This window comes from Tetrao urogallus, assembly GCF_951394365.1.
Source record: "Tetrao urogallus genome assembly, chromosome: 1".
In the NCBI taxonomy this organism is placed as follows: domain Eukaryota; kingdom Metazoa; phylum Chordata; class Aves; order Galliformes; family Phasianidae; genus Tetrao; species Tetrao urogallus.
The window spans coordinates 117437375-117459996 of record NC_136813.1 but is presented as its reverse complement, the minus strand read 5'-3'; the positions used below and the strand labels follow the sequence as shown (position 1 = coordinate 117459996).

At 42.4% G+C, this 22622-nt stretch overlaps 1 protein-coding gene across 8 annotated transcripts in view; it reads right to left on the bottom strand.

The window, feature by feature from the left end:
- Positions 1–8911: 8911 nt before the first annotated feature.
- Positions 8912–22622, bottom strand: part of ZNF384 (zinc finger protein 384) — a gene marked incomplete at both ends in the record, with an annotated part of 49791 nt that continues 36080 nt past the window's right edge. For 5 of the 8 annotated variants that reach the window (XM_079544154.1, XM_079544152.1, XM_079544153.1 and 2 more), the window contains 5 exons: positions 8912–9187; positions 9340–9498; positions 10343–10421; positions 11231–11413; positions 12066–12290. In XM_079544154.1, coding sequence (XP_079400280.1) covers positions 8912–9187; positions 9340–9498; positions 10343–10421; positions 11231–11413; positions 12066–12290 — 922 coding nt within the window. Of the gene's footprint in view, positions 9188–9339; positions 9499–10342; positions 10422–11230; positions 11414–12065; positions 12354–22622 lie in introns of all 8 variants that reach the window. The other 3 variants (XM_079544147.1, XM_079544148.1, XM_079544151.1) reach the window with 2 other exon arrangements.

Sequence of the window (22622 nt, the reverse complement as noted above, 5' to 3'; positions counted from 1 at the left end):
TTGTTCCTCCTAAAAATCTTCCAAGGCACCAGATCTTTATTTATATGGACCTGCAGGGATTAAGTGTTCTAGCAGTCTGCAATACAAATCTGAGAGGCTGCGACAAGAATGAATCGCAGCTGTTCAAATTATTGACCGCTTTGCTGACAGACTATTTGGTTAATACAGAGATCCACAATGTTCTGGAGATACAAATAGTCCTGTTCCTGTAGTCATTAAAGTTACTCAATATTTTTAATCAAAACCTTTTCTTACTCTTTTTGGTTCTTTCATGAAGCAACTGGTTTCACTTAAGCTGAGCATTATTAAGCCTCACTTTGTTGTAAAGTACTTCAAAATTGTTATTTAAATTGCCTTATACTCTTTAATTAAAGAGAAGGATATGGCTGTTATATAAAAATCGTATCTCCTATATCCTGTCACAAGACTAAACCAGAAGCCCCTAAAAGCATTTTGTTTGCAGTTACCATGGTGGATGGAGCTGATTTTAAGGAAGAGGTGTTCTTCAATATTACCAGTTTGGTCAAGAGACTACTCGGGAATCCCAGCTTACCCTCCAAGCCAAGGCTGTGTATGTGTCAAAACACTATTCCACTGAGGTAGAAAGAAAAACACCGTCTGGCTTTGCTGTCACTGCTGATATGAAAGACAGAACAGTATACCTTTTCCAAAAATATAAATGATAAACCTTAGCAAAGTGCACAAATGAATCTTTAACCTCATTGACTACTGCTGTAAAATTGAAAAACAAAAGGGAGAGGGAATTTTGTATACTCATGTGGCATCATGACCAGTAGAAGTAAAAACTCTTCCAACAAAAAACTAGTTCCTGAATTGAGAAGTTTGCTTTCTTCCTGTTTATGCTTTCTTTAAAAACTCAAGGTTAATGGAGAAGTACATCTCTCAGGTTTCCAGAAGAATCCTGATCTGCAGTGAGGTTACTACTGTTGTTACTGCTGAGGTGTGATATATTTTAGCACAAACACTTCTATGAGTTAAAGTACCAGTGTAGCAGTGTTGGATGAGGTATGAGCTAATAAACCTCACAGTAAGGCTTCCTCAAGGTTCTGACATCCTGAGACATGCCAGGACAGGTGTCCAGTGCCGCACTGGAACTGGTTCTCTGGCCAGGAACAGAGGCAGAGAATTATCTTGAATCTCTGCTTTTCTGTTACATTTTTCAAGCATCCATCACATACATCCTGGCTGTTCCTCACGAGGAAGGTGATTGTTCTGCCCTGTGAAACCCATCTGGAGTACTGCATCCATGAGGCCCTCAGCACAAGAAAGATGTGGAGCTGTTGGAGCAGGTCCCAAGGAGACAACGAACATGCTCAGACTCTCCTCCTATGAAGAAAGGTTGAGGGAGTTAGACTTGTTTTGTTTGGAGATGAGAATGCTCCAGGGACACCTCATTGCAGCCTTCCAGTACTCAGCAGGAGCTTATGAACAGGAAGGACAGCAATTCTCTGATGGTCTAATAGTAATAGGACAAGGGGGAGTGGTTTTAAAGTGAAATAAGAGAAAATTAGATGTTAGGAAGAAATTCTTTACTCAGAGGGTGGTGAGGCACTGGCACAGGCTGCCCAGCAAAGCTGTGGATGCCCCATCCCTGGAGCTGTTTGAGGACTGGTCGGATGGGACCCTGGGCAGCCTGAGCTGGTGGGTGGCAAGCAGCAAGTGGGTTAGAGTTCAGTGATCTTTCAGATCCCTTCCAACCTAAGCCATCCTATGTCTGACACAGGTAATTTTAAAGGAAGATAGGTTGAGTAGGTTCAAGGCACAATATCATCCACTGCTGTCCCCCACCCAGCCTCGCATATTGATAGTTGAGTTACCATTCTCCTCACCAGAGTTCACCATTTCAATTACACCCTGTTGCTAACATGGTGATGTAATTTCACGCAGGATCTGACCGTACCCCACAGAAGGCCTGCACAGCTCACAGAGGGAAGCTAAACAGCCTACTGAAGACTAGTGGTTCTCAGCCTTTATTGATCTACAGATGCCTGCATATTTTCCCTTGGAAATGTAAACACCTGCCTAAAATGTAAGCCTCTGGTTTTTCAGTTACCTTACAGACCTCTTAAATGTTGTCCACGGACCACAAGGTGAAGGTCAGTACTTGAGAGCGATCATTATGCATACCCAGCAGGTAGCCTACAATTTCAAAGTCTCTCACTTAGTTCCCTTTTTTTGCCATAAAGGTACACATTCAACTCTTCTTGGAGGTCCCTGCTCTGTATTTCCTCTGCAGGAAAGACTAGTTCCCCACCCCCACCCCCCCTCTCACTCCATTCTCACAAACATCAGTTGATCTGGAGCACTTTCCCCACACGTGGTTAATCAGCCTTGCATATGAAAGACGATGCCAAATGCCCCAAACTATAGCTGCATCCACAATCCAAAAACATATCCTAATTCAGCAGCAAAACTAGGCATAGACTCTAGTTCTTTGGTGTCATGATTTCTTGCAGTTTTTTTTTTTTTTTTCCATTCATTACATAGACACTACATGAAATCGAAATGTTTGTTGGACCAAGTCACTACATCTCTTGAGTACTTTGGTGTTCTACTATACAGAAACAAGAAACCATGCACACAAATTTAATCTGTTGTACCTGAAATGACGATTGGACAGGTACCTATCATGTACTTAGCGAAATGTACAAAAAAATTTCATTCTATGTTCAGAACTGTACTAGTAAACTTGGGCAGCTTTCGGGTACATTACCTGCAAAATCCTAGACAAGATATATATCCTTTTGTTGATATAAAGATGATAAAATAATTGATAAAAATATAGAAGACAAGCAGAATCTCCTAGTTATATTCTATATTATGAAGAAAATTGGATGATGTAGACAAATCTATGAAGTAATGAATTATTACCTATTGCCAATGATATCTATGAAGACGTTTAGTTCCACCCATAAAACATCCTAGAATTTGCATAGCTATAAACTCACAATCAAGAATTTTGAAAGAATCATCTGGCAAGCAAATGGAAACAATGGCCTTTCCTTTCAAAACAACTTTGGAGTTTGAGTGTGTTCCAGAAAGCCAGTAAATACTTTCATTTTAAAAGTATTTGAAAAATAAGAGGGATCATCTAGGTAGCTTAGAAGCCAGTTGACCTAATGCTGACTTGGCAAAATCAAAGCGTAATCTATTTGGGTTACACTCAGCTAAGAAAGGAAACATAATAGTATTTGATTTAATTGAATGAAAAAGATCTCATTAACAGAATTACATGTTCTTTTGTGGCAATGTAAGTTTGGTACTTCAAGATGGTCCAGGACTAATATAGCAAGACTTGCATCTAAGTACAACACAGCCTGGTCCTTTTGTAAAGGAAAAGAAAGGCAATAGCTAAGTGCTACAGGAGGGAGCCAAGCCTTACTGGGAGACACCTACACCAGCTCAATTAAATTCAGTTGTTTGGAAAGATGAATACAGCAGCTCGATCATGGGCATGTAACTCATTAGAAAAGATTTGTGATAGCAGAAGACTTTAATGTACTGAAGAAAGGCGTAATAAGACCTTATGAGAAGGAAAAGAAAATAAAAAAAGAAGAGAATGGCAGTTTCAATGGCAGTGAAAACCAGCAAAATAAGCGACATGGTTGATCAACCATAGGGCTTTAAATTGTGCAAGTTTAAAATCTTTCTTGAAGATTTAACTGAATTATAGACCAGCAATGCTATCATTAGTCATGGCTAAGATTCCATTACCATGTTGTGGGTGACTTTTCTAAATGATTTCCAGCCTACATGATGTTTCCTTTTAAAGCAATGAGAATTTGCAAAATCCAGCTAAGAAGTGACAACCGATTCAGGAAAGGACAAGGAGTGCTGCCACATTCCAGCAAAGACTCAAGATGCAAACTAACACAGAACTCCAGAATCAATACCAAGTCTTCTTCGGTATACACATATGGGAACAAATGGATTGGCATTACGAAGAAAATGCGGAGTTAAAGATTTCAGGAAGCTGAAGAGGAAGGACCACAGGATCTTGCTGGAGAATATCCATTTCCTGCAAGTGGAAGGTAAATACTTGAACTGCTGTCAGCTTGAGAATACAAATCTGACAAAGTCACACTCTGAAACTTGAGGCTTCTTCTCCATAGCGGATAACTGTGTATGGATGTTATGCTTTGCATCCTGCATGTAGCTACTATACTGTTTCGGTTACCCTGAGGCACTCTGAATGTCTTAAACAGCCTCAGAAATTCAAAGAGAAAGACCTGATAAAAACTCAACTAGGTGACAATGAGAATGAAGTATTTTTCATTGTTTCTACCCAGACTCCTGTTGCTGGTGTAAACAGAAATAAGAAATTCAACTGACTGGGGGGAAAAAAAAAGTCCAGGAATAAAGTGGCACTTCTGAAACAAAATGGGAAAGCACCTTAATAAAAGCCAGTTTCCTCCTGTGTGATAGTAAAAGTTACAGAAACAGCAGCAAACTGCACAAACATAAGCAGTACCTTTGAAATTACCAGTAACAAAAGAATTGTACAGCCTTAAATACACAGACATCCCTGTGCTTGGTAATAGATTCCAAGAAGGAAGGATAGAAGACATAAGAAAACAATGCACCAAACAAGGGAAGGTGATCTCAAGCACCTTTAACACAAAACAAACAAAACAACAACAAACCTCACAACACTGCAAGAAATGTTTTAACTTGCAAGACATTCCCCAAGGTATTCAAGCAGTCAGCCAAATGTCCTTCCCATTTTCAAAATTAATTTCCTTAAAACTAGACGCTGCACGCAAAACAAGTCGATTTCTCAGAGTTCAACACGATGCATACAAGACATGGCAATGTGAGTGCAAACTGGCAGTTTTATATGTTCGTATTGAACATGGGCCTGTGGAGGAGAGCTACAAGCAGTAATAAACCTATGCATAGTCTGTGCTTCACAAAGCAAATTCCAAGGTGAGCAAACTTGTGAACTGAGTTGCCTGGAAGAAAAAAAAAAATGTAAGGCGGGAAAATGTGAATGAAAACTATTCTTTAATTAAAATATGATTGTATGGCCAAAAACATCCCAATTCCGCAAAGCTTTCAGGAAAAGCTTGTTCTGGGTTCAGTGAGAAAGTCTGTGAGCAAGAAAAAACAACTGAAACAAGGGGGAAAAAAAGACAAAAGGCCAAAATACAACACATGGAAAAGGGGAAGGCCAGACAAATGAGATAAAACAGATATTATTAGATAGAAAAAAAAAAAACCCTCAAAAACTAGTAAGGAAAAATTTGCGGCAAGCAAAACCACCGATAAAAGGAAAGGAATTTTGGAGCTTTCATTTGTTTTTGATGTGTTTTTGTTGGTTTTGGTTATTGTTGTTGTTTTTTTTTTAATAAAAAGCAGACAAATAAATACTGCTAATATCCATGCTAAGTAAAAATGATTAAACTGCTAGAGAAGAATAAAGAAAATCAGTCAGCAAATACTTCTAATCCCATAGTCAGAAACAGAACATGGCAGGAGTATGAAAATAGCAACTTCTCTTCAGTACCGTAGTATCAAAGCAAGAAATCAGACAACATCTATTGGGGGCATATATTAAGTCAGTAAAGAAACAGTCCTAGAAGAGTTGACTAGCAATCTCTCTAGCCCAGCAGTTCCAATTTTAATTAAATGTGGGATATTAGAGAAATACTGTAAGACATTCACGACAGTATTCCCAAAATGCAAATGAAAGGACTCAGCATCAAAATCAGTCTGAGGCAAAATAATGGAAAAGCCGTTAAGATGAAGAATGAATGAATGAGTGAAGAATGAATCCTATAACCCAAAGATTTACGAAATACAGGTTTTGTAGAGGGGAAAAAAAAAATAATGAAACCCTGGATTCATTCATTGATGACATCATTATACGTTTGGTTTAACAAAGGGGACTGCATAGGTGCAACATACTTAAATTTTCATAAGGCATTGACCTAGCACCATAAGTCAAAAAGATTTACTGTACATAATCACATACTAAGAGGATTAAGAAATGCCTTCTAGCCTGCAAGTCTCAAAAAGAAGCTAATAAAAAGTTGCACTGAATGATGCTTTTCAAGTTAGTGTAGGTCAGATGGATCTGAAAGTTAAAAAGTAACAACTGATACAGTTTGTGGGTGACAAAAACTGGCAAAAGTGGCTTGTGACCTGGACCACTATAAGCCAGGTCAAACAAAATGGACTTTGAGACCGTCTCACATTAAACAAGCAGGAAATAAGAACTCTGACTATCTATAGAAAGGGGAAAAGATTACCATAGGAAGCTGAGATTTCTGATGATTTAGGAATTGCACCAGATAAGCAGCTAACATGAGCTCCTTTATAATGCTGGAGAAAAGAGAAAATGCAATCCTCTGCAGACTTAAGGCAAAGGGAAGGGCAACCTTGTCCATGGCACCGGAGATTGAACACTTAATTCAGAAATGAATGTTTTTACAGGATTCAGAAAAAATTGACATGATGTGAAAATAAAAGATAAGAGTAATTCACAGGCAGGAGGAAATCCTTTATAGTGGAAGACTGAAGGAGTTCCCTCTACTTAGCTTGTAAAAAGTAGATTTTGAGAGATGTTAGTGTTTTAAATGCCAGGTCAGAGGAGGAAGCTCGAAGGTTCTCTAAATCAGTAGGATGGATCTGAACTGGAAGCCAAAGGCAACCAAATCCAAGAGAAACCAGACTTAGATATTTAGAGAGCAAGAACACAAAGCCCTTGCAGCGGGTTACCAATGGAAGGGATTTGCTGTGTCCCTGTGCCTCAAAATCAAGCCAATACATTCTGTGAACGTGCACTTAAAATACACCTTAGCTATCGAGGCTCAGTGCAGAATAAATAGCTTGAAATGTCACCTGTAAAATGTAGGAGTCAGGTAGTCTCTTCTAGCCTCATCTGTGAACCTACAAAAAACTTCAGCCACTTGCAGCCAAGCCTGCTGACTAAACACAGAGAAGCAACTCTCTGCCACAGACTACCCAGGTCCAGAGCTCCAACTTTCACTACGCAAACCACAAGGCTGCCTGAAGACAGGGATGCATTACTCACGGTGCTCGGTGCTTGCAGCAGCAAGATGCTCGTGCTGCAGTCTGGTGCGTGGGGAAGGAACACACGGCACAGGGGCAGGGTGCTTGCAGTAGCACCTCTGAGGAGCCTTTTACACCAGTTTATTTCTACACAATGTGATTAAAAAAAAAAAAAAAAGCTCCTTTTGTTTGTTCGTACAGAAATCTGAAACTATAGGCTTTGAGTGGGTATTTTAAAATCCCAACACATGCTTTTTTCCCTTGCCTTTTCATTTGAGTCAGCCTCCACGATCCAAAGAAACTAAGAAGTGATACACAAGACCATAGTCATGTGGACCAAAAAATAAAATAAAATAAAATAAAATTAAAACAAACAAATAAACAAACCAAAAGGGAAGGAGAAGAGAAGACAAAGAGAGAGGGAAAAAACAAACGAAGATTGAAAATAAAAATTTGCCAGGATAATGCGTTTTATAAACACAGAGATAGAAACAGTTACAGCAAGGACAGAGCGGGCCAGGGGTGGGGAATAGATATTTATATATATATATATGTATATATATATAAATTCACGGGGCCTTCAGTTTATTCTTGTTGGCTCCCCGTTCTCTTTAGATTGGTCTCTCTGTGGGGATCTTCATCCCTTTCTCTCCACTGTCCACCTTTTGGGGATTCTCTCCCATGATCAGGGTCCAGAAGAGGCCACCACTGCCATGTGAGTCCAGCCCGTCTTGGCAAGAGGAGCCTGAGAGAGCACTCTGGTGGGAGCTGAGCAGAGAAGCTAGCCTTTCCCTATCACCCGCCGGCTCCTTGAAAGACTGGTCTACTCCTCCTCCTCCTTCCCTTTAGGAAACGGGGCAGGACAGGGGGGTGTGAGTCAGAACTGCTGTTGTTCCACCTTGCGAGAAAGGGAGTAGAGAGAAGGGCGATGATTATTTTGGCAGTCTCTCACCCTCCCCTCCATTGCTTTTTGGTTTGTTGTTGATGCCTGCAGGCTTTTCTGAGGAGCTGGGGGAAGCAGGAGGGAGAGAAGTACAAGCTGCTAGGACATCATCCACAACGGGCAGGAAGAGCAACGAGCAGGAACCCACATTCCTATGGGGCCTTGGCCATTACGCTGCTCAGATAGCTGGGAGAGGCAGCAGCCAGTTCCAACAGACTCCTCTCTATTGCTCTCCACTAGGGGAGAAGAAAGAGTGCAATACTCCATAGCCCCCAGGCAGTGCAGGCACCTGTCCAGCCCAGAGAACATGCCTCATCTCTCCCCCACACTGGTCTCACTTTCCACTGGGGAGGTTTCTCCCATCCAGTCCTGGGGGCAGAACAATCGACCCCTCCTCCCTTTCACAAGCAGGAGGAACAGGAATGGATATTTCCCTCTTAGACACTCAAGGAAATCCTCAAAAAAAAAAAAATAAAATAAACCATCCAGTTGTGAACCCTGCCACATTCTTCTGTGGCCCACTGAAAGCATGTCCAAGCCCCTGTACATACTAGGACTCCATTCCATTCACCACGCGTGTCTCAACACCTCCCCACCCCTTCATACGCATCCTACAGTGAGAGAAGGCAAAACAGAGGCCTTTCTTTGGGTTTTAAAGGAGGGGCTCTTGCATGAGGAAGTGATCCCAGCACAGGAAAGGAGCTCTTGCACAAGGAAGCATCCTCCTACCAGGCAGGTTGTTGCACAGAAGGAGCACCCCCTTGATAAAGGCTGTTATTCAAGGGGCTGCCATGAACAGGGTTACACGGCCAGAAGAGGCTGTTGCAGGAGGAGAGGCCGGAGACTGTTGCACGAGGAGGGCCACCACACAAGCGGTGCCCCTGGGCGCAGGCTATGCACAAGAGGCTTTCTGCTCCCTGGCTTGAGGTCTCTCTAGGAGCTGGAGAGGTGCTCCACTTGGATGGCGCTGGTGCTGACAGTGAGGCAGATGTCCTTATGATGCTCTGAAGTCTTGTAAGGAGTCAGGTCAAAGGAGCACTGAGGGGGAGGATTGGGTTGGTTAGTGTCTCCAGAAGGGCCCCCTGCTGCCCCACCTCCCTGCGGCTGGAAGTGCTGCTGCTGCTGAGAGGCCTGGGCTTGGGCCTGAACCACCTGCTGCTGTGGATCAGGGATGTTGTGTTTCCGCATGTGCTTCATCAGGTACGTCTCCTGCAATGGGAAGAACAGCATGACAGGTGGGGATGACTCAGAAGAAAAAAAAGGAACAGGGAGGGATACGACAACTCATGGTGCTGCTTCCACAGAACCTACTCTGGGGAAATGTTCCCACTTCTGATAGCTCTCAAGGAGCCAACACTCACCGAGGTGTAGGCCCGGCTGCAGATGGAGCAGGTATAGACCTTGGCATGTTTCACTGTGTGTGTAGCCAGGTGTACCTCCAGCGAGGCAGCATCTGTGTATGCACGGTGGCAGTTGTGGCACTTGAAAGGTTTGTCTTTGTTGTGCTGCCGTCTGTGGGACTGGGGAATGGCAGCAGGGCAGAGGAAAGAGAAAGCAAGTGCAGAGAAAGAGGTGAATATTAATACTGGAGATTGCTTTACCTCTAACACTCCCTTCCAACCAGGCTCCAAGTCCCCCAGGACCCAGTATGCTGAGCTAGGTACACCCAGCTCCTAGCACAGAACGTGGTACTTTCCACTCCAGCCCACTGTGTCTTCCCCACAAATTCTTTATCAGCATTTCTACACATTTGAAAGCAGTCTCCTAACTCTCCGCAGCATCCATCTTCTCAGTCTCAATGCAATTCTTTCAATCTTTTCCTGCCTTTCTTCTCTCCTGCCTCTCTTCACACTGACTCCCCATGTCTATCAACTGTCAAAGCAAGATCTTCCTTAACTGATCGCTGGCATTTTGCTATTTGGCATTTTTCACTCTTCCCTTCCTCCTCAATACTGCAGCAGGACATATTACTTTTGCTTCCCTAAATCTCTAGTCTTACACTAATTCCATTGTAAAACAAACAACAACAAAAATATCAGATAGTGAGATTTTATTCCACTCATAACATTTAGAAAATTTATTGCCCCAGCTATGTTAGAAAACTGCGGAACAGATGGGAAGAATGTTACTAAGGTCTCGCCACATTCTAGTCAAGCTCATAATTTTACAGGATGCAACTGTTTTTGGGACTGATTTGGGTCACTAGTGCCACAAAAGCCATGAATCTTTTCCCTACTCAGCACTTCAATAGTATTTCTGTACTCTTTCACTCTCCTCCCAGCTACCCCAATTTCTCCACCTCCTCCCGCTTGACAGCTGTATTTGCCACCCACACTATTGAGCAGGGCATGCCCAGCCTCTTACCTGCAGGTTGGAAAGCTGCGTGAAAGCCTTTTCACAACCAGGGTGAGCGCATTTGTAGGGTCGGTCCCCAGTGTGGATACTGTCAAGGAGGAAGAGCACAAATGGGAAGCAGTGAATAGACAGGCAAGGCGGACTGCCAGGGCCTGATGCTATGATCAAATCTCACAGCCACTCAGGAGAGCAAGGGTACGGATGATGCTGCCTCCAGCTGCTGTTCTATCTGGACAAAGAGAGCTCTGCCCAGCTCCTGTGTCCAGCTAGGAGTTAGAAAGTACATGCAGACAAGCAGAGTTCAGAATGTCACTAGGACTGAGGAGTAAGACTTTATGAATGGGTGGCTGGCTTGGCACGTGGGCCACCTAAAAATGGGTGGTTAGGAGTCTGGGGGCCCAGGCTCCCTGCCTCAAGCTCAGGAGAACCAAGAGGAATCCATTCTCCTGCTTCCACAGTACCAAGAAAGTAGCTCTGCTCCTTCTCAGGATACACACTCCAAAAGTTCTCCCCTTATGTTATCAGGGAAATGTGTTCATGCCCCTGTCCCCCTGCAATGCCAGGACAAGCTTCCACACACTCAGTCCAACCCCCGAAGAACCGGGCTGGGATCCCCTATGGCCAATGCCTCTCACTCTATTGCTCTCTCTCTGTACCCCCCGCGGTGCCAGACCAAGGATCCCCAGGGATAGCACATGCCCGCTTCTGCCCTGCCGTGGTCAGCGTCTCCTGCGCAGTCTCCATTCCGTCCACTCTGCTGGGCCACCTCCTCCTGTGTGTGCAGCCGGTCGCGTCCCCCGCCCGCCCCCCGCATGCTTGGCGCGCGTGTGCTCCACAGGTGCATGCCGGCAGCGCGGGGGGGCCAGGGCCAGGCCCCCAGCCTCCTCTGGCCCTTACCGTGTGTGCTGCTGCAGGTGGGAGAGCTGGCGGAAGGCCTTCTGGCAGTAGCGGCAGGTGTAGGGCTTGGCCCCCGAGTGGATGCGGAGGTGCTGGGCCAGGTAGGATGTGTTGGCGAAGCTCTTGGAGCAGTGAGGACACTTGTGCGGCTTGACAATCGCCGTGTGGAGCTTGGAGTGGATCCTGCCGAAGAGGAGGAGGAGCAGCAGCAGTTGGACACGACCGCCATCTGGCTAGTGCTGACGGAATGAGGGCACAAAGGGGGTGGGACAGCACCACTATCTGCTACACAGAGGAACTCCAATATGGCATGAGCTCACTCAGCCTCAAACCGTGCTCCCCTTGGATTCAAGAGCCTGTGGTCTGTCCGCACCGGGGGAGGATCCAGAGAGAGAAACTATAGAGTTTGGACTGAGGGGCATTGGCAGAGCTGTGTGTGGAAAACCTATGGCTGAAATAACAGGGGGCTGCAAGCGTGGACTGAGTTGTTTGGCAGAACTATGCTGGGGTGACAGGGAACAGATCTTCTATGTGTCCTTTACTCTAGCGCTGGCAAAACCAGCCCTACCTTTTGTCAGATGACGTTGTTCCATTGCAGACACCCCTCAGACTAAGTAGCATTAACCTCTGCGCACACCCAGCCCCTCACAGCAAGCAACAGGTCTTAACGTGTCAGATACCACGACTGCTGGTTGGTTGTGTCTGAGACGTGACCAGCCCACAGAAATCAGCAAGGTCTCCCCGAGTAGTCACCCACGGAGGGTGCCCACTCACAGCATGCTGGGATGACAGCAACATGCAGTGCTGAAGGCCCCCAGCCTCCTCTGGCCCTTACCGTGTGTGCTGCTGCAGGTGGGAGAGCTGGCGGAAGGCCTTCTGGCAGTAGCTGCATGTATAGGGCTTGGCCCCTGAGTGGATGCGAATGTGCTGGGCCAGGTAGGAGCTGTTGGCGAAGCTCTTGGAGCAGTGAGGACACTTGTGTGGCTTTGTCTCCGTATGGGACTTGGAGTGGATCTGCATCTCCGACTTGGAGTAGAAGGTCAGCGAACACATCCGGCACCTGGGACCGGGGTGAGGGGAAGAGACAGTGTCATATGGGGGCAAGCCCCAATATCTATCAACTCTAACTGGAAGGGCTCATCCACACTGAGTGAATATGGGATATTTTCTTACTATGAGGTTCTGGGGAGGTTTCACCTGGGACATTGTGCTCAGCTGCAAGTGCTCCAGTCCCAGAGGAACAATCTTAAGCTAGGAACTGGCAGAAGAGACCAAACTATACTTCGCAGCCATACAAGTGAAGGTCTTGGGAGAATCAAAGAGATTAATTTATTGTGCTTACAAGGAAGACAGGGCAGCACTTTGGAAATTTTTCTACAGCAATCTGAAGGGGACAGGAACAACAACTCCCAGACAAAAAACATTTTGTTCATCTATTATTTATTTCAGCCAAAAAAGTTGGAAAACCTGAAAATCCCAGGTTAACGTTCATCCTCATTATAAAAGTTAATTCCATGTACTGCAAAGTCTGCAAAAGCAGTTATGACAAAACCATTTAATTCTGCTCCCATTTTTGGAGAAGACATGTTTACGAAGACAATGCTGTAAGTAACAACAGTGCTGCCTTCCTAGTGAGTCTCAAAAGATGTTCTGCATATCAGATCAGATATTTCACTGGTCTAATTGGCTTTCACCGTTTCTATCTCAGTGATGTTTTGAAATGTTTTGTCTGGGAGTTTGGACCCATCTGTTCCCACAATGATCAGAAGCACGTTTGATAACACAGACTCTTTGAACAGGGAGAAGCAGTGGGCAACTATCTCCAATGGATGCTGATGTTAAAAAACATTCCTCCACCATAATACCAGGTTAAGAGAAGATTGTACTTTTATAAAATTAAAGGTGGTAAAAGAGTTTGTGGTTAATAAAATCACAGAGAGCTAGAGACTACATCCAAGTTACTGGAGGTTATCATCTTCCCACAGAAGTGCACGCCAACAAGTGGCAGACTGAAGGTTTCTCTGAACTAAAAGTTTTTCCACTTGCAGACTTCTCAATTAAACAAGACAAAATGGAACCTGCACTTGGAACTTCCAGGGTCACACCCGAGGGAAAAATTCCACCTACAAGACCTCTGTTCAACCTGTTGTGCTGTGTTAATTATGTTTTGTGCCTGGGAATTTCCTTAAGTTTTACAAGCATTTAAGAAATTGCTCAGTGACAAAAGTCTCTGCAGTTATTACAAACAACAGAGAGCTTATCCTGCTCCTTCCTACATTCAAGTGTTTCTCTTCCTCCTAGGAGAATACTTCATTACATTTACTACAATGGCTATTTATTTTGGAGCCAGAAGCCTTTATGAAGCATGTGGTCTAATTAGCACACGTAATGTAGGCAATATTTATCCAGAACCTACCTTCACTTCCACAGGCCCTTCCAAGCCACAGCTTGATTTTGAGCCATTTAACTGGAAGCCATGCCTCCCCAGCGAGAACTTTACCACACATATGCCATTTTTCTTATATATCACCGTTCCTTTGAATTCCTTATCATCTCTAACAGTTGTTTCCACATTTTCTGCCTTCATCTTTCTCTTACGTCCTTCTAACTGCACAACTGAAAACACCACATAAAAGAATGTGTTTAACCTATAATTCCTCCCTCACATACACACAACCATCCTTTCTAGCATCAACAAATAGTAGCAATCTGTTTATCCCTAGGTCTATTTGAGATGCAATGAGCAAGAAAGAACATCAAGATCACCTTTTAGAAAAAGCAGGTTTTGGTTTACAAACCCTCTCTCTCTCTAAACACTTGTCCAGTTTGCTCTAGACTTTATGAAAAATTTAAAGCTACACTTGAAGACAGCATAGGCACTCCACAATTTTAGTCATATTTAGAGAATGAGAACTGTATTCCTGAAAGTAGCAATGCTAAAAGGAACTTTAAAGTGAACACTGAATTGAAAAGTATCTCCAAGTCCAGTGTCCTGCTAATGCAAGGAATTAAGCCATAACCCCCATAACAAGAAACAGGATCATTTCAACCATGAGAATAATACATCTTTGGAACAACATTCAGAGGCTGTATTATGTTCTCAATCACTTGGCTCCTACAATGACTGGTTTTAGAATTCAGCTACCTGTCCAAGTGTACTACTTTTCTAGACATGTAGCTCTAGTGTACATACAGTCCTGGGAACTGTTATCTTCTCTGCTGTATATGACCATATATTTTAAACATCCCATTCTTTTTTGAAAAAAAACTAATGAACTTTACTATGTCTAAGCACTCCCACCCATTAAGTATCTAATGACAATAAAGCCATCTAGTTTATTGTCCAAAACACCTGCGCAGCAATTTCTTTACTTCTTTGCTTTGTCAGGTATCTGCCTTCAGGTCAGAAATTCCCTAGAATAAACTTTGATGCAGAGAAACAATGTTCTTCTCCATTCTGACAAAAATCTCCCTGGAACCTGCATAAGAATGGAAGATAAATCTCAATGCGAGGAAAAACAGCAAAACCAAGAGACCCCACACCCACATACAAAACAAACAAAAAACCCTCCAAACCTCAGAAGATAAAACAACAACAACAACAACCAACCTCACTTGTCTGCATTTAGCAGTTGCAGAGGTCTCCAAATTGTTTTTAAAACAATATGAAAATATATTTCATATATATGGACTCATTTTCCAATAATCCAACTAGCATCAGCTGAGAGAGGGCAAGAATGTTATGTAGCATTAACAAATTCATCAGCCTTACGAGTTGAAAAGGCCCTGGAATAGAGCAGACAGCTGCATTTTAGAGTTCTGCATTATGCGGTTGCAGGCATTTTCATGGGAACAAGCGATCTATTTAATTAACAGCTTTGCATTTTGCCTCAGACTACATCTAATATTAAAGGGGAGGATGCAGTCAGTCCTCTGGTGGGGAAATATGGATTCAAAAAAAATGTTTAAATCCATACGGCTAATGAGGACGTCGCACCTGACAATTGCAGTGTTTCCGTATTCTATTTCATTGAAATTCTCCTTGCTGGGAAGAGGAAAAGTAGGGAGTGCTGTTTGCTAAGCACAGACACAGCGCTACATGAAATAAGTCATCTTTTTTGTTCATATGCATTTTTAACCTTTTCTCCCCGTTGTGCTTCTGAACTACTACTACTTCCACTGTATTCTGAAAGCAAGTAACAGAAATGAATGCAGTATTCCCATTGAGAGTGTAACAAAATATCCTATGACTGCTTGTCATGGCTCTGCAAATTTAGCCTTGGAGAATAAACTCTTAATAATGCAGAGGTGCATTTCTCCATATAAATAGTTTTATATTCATCAGTATACTAGGGAACAGAAGTAACACCTTACAATGTTTCTGATCTTTTCTTTTTATAGGGAATCTACAGAAATAAAGTGAGATAAAAAGAATATGTGCATGGTAAGACTAACACCCTCAAAAAAAATCATGAAATGCCAGTAAAAGTTGGATACATAATTCTAATTCTGCTCCCATATGAAAGTCATCATGATGAGTCACAAACAAAATTATGCTTATAGGAGCTAGACTACAACTCTGAGGCACACAGTGCCATGTTTTTGCTCCTTCTCATAGAATGTTTCGCCTCATTCATCAGAGGCTGTTATGAGATAAAATACCATCTGAAATATCATCTCATAGTAAAATCTGCCTACCATGAATTAACAGCATTTTTCAATCAAGTGATTAATTAATTGGTATCACAGTTGTGAAAACTGTAAGCTTTTGCATGACTTTCAGAATTCAATTTCCTATTGAGATTCATCTTCAAATTTAACTGAGCCCTTGCTCTTTCTGCTAGACTTCAAATACACGATCACAAGTTAAAAATAATAATAACTTAAAACAACAGATCAGAAAGGTCAGAAGTTAAACTAGTTAAGTTTAGGCTTCCTGAGTCAACAGATATTTAGTAAGGAAAGAAATTTACTGCCTTTGCAATGCAGAGTTAATGAAGTAACTAATGCAATCATTGCATAATAATGGATGCACAGTGCATAAGAAATGCTGATTTAACCTTCAAATTATCCCCTATTTTAAAGCAAATTAAACATTTCCTCACTAATATTTTGTAAGAGGCAAGGGGAAGGAGATAAAATATTGAAGATACAAGGCTAGAAAACTTGTATAAGACCTAAATAAAAGTATATGAATGCCAAATGCAAGCTTGCAAAATTGTACTCCTGCGTCCGTTTGCCAATTTACACTATTGACATGCACGCTATCAAGTCTGCTAATTACACAGTGATCTTCATAGACTTATTTCCACAGACCCTCCATTGCTTGGTATCATGGTAAGACTAAAGAAAACAAACATGCACCATTGTCCTGGCAAAGCAGTGACTATTTTTAAATGCTCTCATCATATAGCATTTCTCCAGTCCTCAGAGGTGATTCCTGCATTCTGTCAATATTTCCAAATGATCTTAGAAAAAAAATGTCAGACCCAGAATTATGCAGCATTTCAGTGTGCTTCACAAATTGCCTGTCTTCCTTTAAATACCTTGTTATTTATTCTTTCAGCAAGTGCATTTACCATCTTCTGTCAGAGCCTCACACTGGGAACTCACATGACGTCATTTAATTTCTAGAAGTCTTCTGCACTGCTTTCCAGGACACTGTTTCCCCATTACTTACATAACTTATTCTTTAGATTAAAGATGTTCAACTGCAGCCAATAGGACACTTCCTAGAATCACTTAATGTTCCGAGTTGGAATGGACCCACCAGAAAGATCTTCGAGTCCAGCTCCTTACTCCAATTCTATCCAGGCCATCATTGTTTTAAATAGTGCCTGAGCATCTAGGTCTCAATTCCTAACTCTGCTGGAGAAGCCAGGCTGTATTAACCAAGAAACTAAGCCTTACATTGGGCTGTACTAAAACCACATTTTGTTTGAGCAGCTCGAGTTTAACAGCCACATAAAACTTAGCCTTTAAAACAACAACAACAACAACAACAACACCCACAATTATCTACCAGCAATTACTTCTATCTATAAATTGTCAAAAGATTTTCTGTTGACCTCTGAAACCACTGAATGACATCAGGCTTAAGACCTCTATCGATTTCTGAAATCAGTAACCATTAGAATAAACAACTAGCGAAGCAATAAAATACGATAAGGTATTTCCTACGAACATGATAATACCCAATGCTAAATTAAAAAAAAAACAAAAGCCCCATAAGAAACACTAATAAATTTAGAACCAGAAGTAAGGTCATCTGTGTCAACAAAATTTGGCTCTGCAGTGCAGCCACATATTCTGATACAGCTTTATTGACTGCTTCAACAGAACTGCATCCTTATTATGTTGCACAGATAGATACTTAACAAGCAAGTGGTCGGGATTCTTCATAACCACTGTGATGCATACAGCATCAGACTTGTCAAGCGAGTGCAATTCCAATCTCAGAAGGCAAAATCACTCCTCTGTTGGAGCCACACAGAAGTATCAGCGTTCCACACTCATCTGTCCCCACAGCATCCATTTCTTTTTTCCTAACAGTAGGAAGTGACAAAAGACAGGAATGAAAAAAAAACAACTAGTAAGATATACCCACTAACTCTGAGTGGCTAACCCAATATCTGCAAACGTTGATTTTCCTTTAAAGGAACTTGACAGTACATACATTTAAATCACAGCCCCTATAAGACTTCTGCACTGTAGCTGTAAGATACTATGCTTGTGCAAAGCTAAAAAGGATGCAACATGTAACAGAGGACTATTCAATGATACTTGGCAAGGGATTATGGTTTTGGGAACACCAGATGTGACCTAACTTGTGTTTGCAGAGTGCGGCCTGAACCACGACTTAAGATACACTATTAAAACCGTACCAAACAGCCTACAGGTTCTTCACATTAGCAGTCAATTGCCTTCCCCAAATCATCCTTATCCTTCTCAACTCCACAACCCCATGCCATTTCAATTTTTATACTGGTCCTAAGTAAATTTTCTGGACTCTGACAGGCTATCAAGTACACTATAACTGTAAACACATAAACAAAGATGGTACAAAAGTGCATTGACTCAATGGGGTCAAATTAAGGTGTGACCACGCAGACAGATGTGTGACATAAGAGATTTGATGCTCTCTCTCTCCAGCTGAAACAGTTACTGACTCCCTCACTCCCTTGCATACACTGACAAGCAAGTAAAATGCACTAAAATTAAAACTCGTGACTTCCTGTTCTTTTTACTTTGCACTATGATGAACTACAATGAGAACACACGTGCACATGCAAACATGTAGTTAAAACACCATAATAGAAGGGAGAGAACTTACCATAATCCAGGTTTTCTCCTTATCATATCCCGAGACACATGGTCAGTCTTAACTACCATTTCTAACCTTCTGACACGGTACTCATATACAAAGCAAAGCTTACAAACAGTGTGTATATAAAGAAGTACATGTGCACCTGTCCTCCTTAGAACTTTGAAAGTATAAGCCAATTTTAACCAAATCCGAAAAAGGGGTAAGAATTTTAAAATCACAACAAGCGTCACAAAAATATGCAGCTAGAAAAGATAAGAGACCCTCTTGGAGCCCCCTGCTGAGGGAAAGGCTAGTGAGCTCACCCTTGATTAGACATCAGAGAATCCACACAGGAGAGAGCCGCTGGAAACCAGGCTTCATTAGTTCCGCTGCTCACGGAACTACTTGTTAAAAAAAGCAAACAGAAATTCCAACATGTGGCATCACACTGACACCCACATTGGTCAACAGCAATCTTAAGAACCTCTGCACAGATTCTGCCACCACAGCTAGGACAATAAATGATATTAATAGCAGTTTGTTGTCTTTTTCTAGCATCGGAGGGGGGTGAGGCTCTTTGCCAGAGGAGGTTATATACTAACTAGTGCTGACAGCAGAAACGTGGCAAAATTTAGGAATGCTGGATTTAATATTTCTAGGCTTTGGAGGGAATGTGGTCAAACTTCCTGCCCCATACTTCAATCTCTATTTCTCCTTTGCCTGTAGCCATCCTGTCTCTCCTGCACCAAGACCCAGCCCCAGGCTCTTTTCCCATATGCCCCAGCCTCCTCATCCTCAGTTGCCAGTAACTCTCCCCTGTTTATTAACATTTATCTCCTCTCCCTCACACTTCTACTTGTCTGTCCACATCCCATGCTTTTTTCCCCATCTGTTCTGTTAATCTGAGGTACCTCCTTCATTTTCCAGCTCCTTGCAGATCTGCCTCTTTCTTCCTGTTTCAGTCTTGACCCTCCCTAGCTTTTCTATAACCTTGCAAATAGGCTCTCCATCACATCCTCTACTTTGTGAGGCTCTTTCCTCTCTCCTCCTTCCTTTCAGAGATTCCCATCTCTGCCTTATCAAGCTTCCAGACTTCAATCAGCTCCAAGCCCTAGCCCTATCTCACTCTTGTCTCCACCGCGTTTGAATCAAGCACTGCCTTCTTTCACCTTGCCATTGCACCTGCAAGAGGGGAAGGCTCCTGCCAACACTGAGCACAAAGATTCCCTTCTGATGCAGAATGAGGGCCGTGACTGAAGGAAAAGCAAGCTTGGCTCTTCAGCACTAATCTAGAAGACGCTTATCACAGTATAGAGAGCACACACATAGTACAGCCTCATATAAACACAGAGAGGTCAGAGCCTATTTAGTTCTTCTGCGGAGACAAACAGTCTGGTCAGGGCCTGGATTCATGCAAACCTCAAATACCAACAAAGATGATACAATAATCTTTGCGTATTTCAACTACTAAAGTATACAGCATCTCAGAGCATGCTTAACAGATCATTTTCAAAATTTACAACTTGACCAAATTTTCAGGCAGACACGGCTTATGAAAGCCATTACCATCAGATTTCAAATCTATTAAAAAACAACAGCAAAATCATCACCACATGGGAAGGTCAAACAGCAACACTAAATTCAGCGTAGGGCCAAAAAAAAAAAAGGGGCTGAAAAAAAAAAAGGACATACCCACCGCCTGTTGTATTCAAGCCACTGGGCTCCCCTTACTTCCATCCCTTATTTCCATCATCCAGATTTTTCCCCTTTCACAGCTTGTCTCTGCTTCTTGCCAAGACTTCTAAGGCTTCTGCACATTTTTTCTCCCTAGACACACTTCAGAAGCTTATGTCTCTTAGCTGGTTATGTCTCCCAAACTAAAACTCCCTCCAGCCCAGAGAAAGTAAGGAAACTTACCAATGAAGGCAGGAAACAGAAAGCTCTATGACTACAGTGTAACAGCAAGGTCCTTCTCATGCCTACAACTTTTCTACTTGTATCCTTTGCTCAAAAGCAGAGCCTACAAAACCATCCCAGACAAAAAACTTAATATATTAAGTGTTAGTGCTGATAAAGAGGCTCCTTCCTCCAGTAAATGCAAGACCAAACTATTCAGAGAACTGTTTGACAGAGAAAACTGACGGTCTGAACCAGAGAGACTGAACCATTTCAACCACCTTGTCTACACATCACACCAGAAGCTTTAAGAAGCGCATCTGAACACACACCAAAACAGTACTGAGAAATACCACTGTCTCCAGGATCTATGCCCTTTCTTCCTCAGTACCTTTTAAAGTTCTGATTAGAAATCATGTGCTGCACACACTGACAGCATCTTAGTAGAAACACTCTTGATGCTGATCTCTTTTTCCGCAGGAGAAAAAAGTAAATTCTACCATGATGTCAGGAGTTATTAATGAAGAACTGACAATGAATCCAGACAAGTCTGAAATGACATTATTCATGATGGAAAATGCTTCACAGAACTGGTTTAGATGCTTGTCCCCTGCAGGTACAAGCCTCTTCTAATATCACAAAGCAGAACAAGGACTCTTGCCAGACTAATCCTTAGGCTAGACGTGCAAGATCTGCAAGCAACAGCATCATCAGTAAAAGCCTCACGCCTTCTCTTACCAAGAAAAACCTAGTGGTAAAAGATTGTTGCATCAATGCCACAGCAGTCTAACTCACTTCTAGAGACTGCAGCAAAACATCTGCTATTTGCTGGGGCAGGAATCGCTACATTCAATGGGCTGATCTGCAACACTTGTGTCGTCTTTGTGCCGCAATCCCTTCAAGGCCTGCCTGCAGTACTGCTCATTCAAGGCCTCGATCCTTCTTCACAATATGCCAGGAGTCAAGAATTAGAGAAATTAGCCACCAGCTCAGACACCCATGACAAAAGAGCTCATGAAGATAAAAACAAAAAAACAAAAGTAGTCAGACTGATCAGTATAGTACAACTCCTTCCAGGCATCTGACTAGACTGTCCTTAGCGTATCAGGATAAGTCAATGAAATCACACAAATGCCTGCACGTACACCACAAGCAACTCCTTCAGCCCAGAAGGGATCACGTTCAGAAAAACCTCCCATGTAATCCTAAACTAGCTAGGATACGTCTGCGCACTACAGTAACGGCAACTACCCAAATCATTATCACCTAGAACAGTGAAGGAACCCACGAGTTCTCAAGTTTTAACCTATGCATGTTATATACAAAGATCTTCCCACAGCTACGAGAGCACTCATTGTCCTTTATGTTTAACAATTCTTCTTAGTTCCAGCCCCTTGGTGGTCTTCAATAAATCTCAATTTGGCTATCTTGCACTTTAATACTGCTCAGAGGAAGTTTGTCTTCGAATGGGAACTGGAAGAAGAGACAGAGGCGGACTAAACGTGAAGATGTGAAATATTCCTGGTTACATGTTTCCTACATATAAACCTATTTGTGTGGGTTTCTTTTTTTCTGCAAAGTCTTTTTCATGATCAGTTACAGAGACTATGGGTGTTCATAAAGTTTCTGCTGAGTCACTCCACATGGGCATTGGCATTTTTTTTCCAAACTTCCATGTAAACAAGGAGCTATAATTAAAGCTTTGGTTCAGCTTTAATTCTAACGTTCACTGCCAATTGTGTCCCCTGTAAATACATATCTAACAACCTAATTAGCAACCCAGACTGTAAGCAGCTTGAGTAGTGTGGAATTGTGGCTAGGGCCCAAAATAAATGGTGGACTTAAAAATAGCAAGCTACCTAACACTCCCACCCCTCTTCACCATACGCTGATTGTATTTTCAAAGTGGAAAAACTGGGACATTGGGTAAGGGAATAAAAGGACTGTTCCAAGCTCTAGTTTTGCAGCCATTTGACTGTATCGATTTAAAAATGTAAACATTTTAAAAACGCTGTAGTTAAAAATGAAACAAGAGTCTGGGATGGATGCATAGATTCTGTGGAGGTACCTTCATACTCATGACTTACTTCCAGAAACATAACTAAACTGATACAAAAAAGAAAAAAAAAAAAAAAAAAAAAGAGGTAAAAGGGAAACTGAGAAGGATTCATGGACACATAGTAGGGAAGT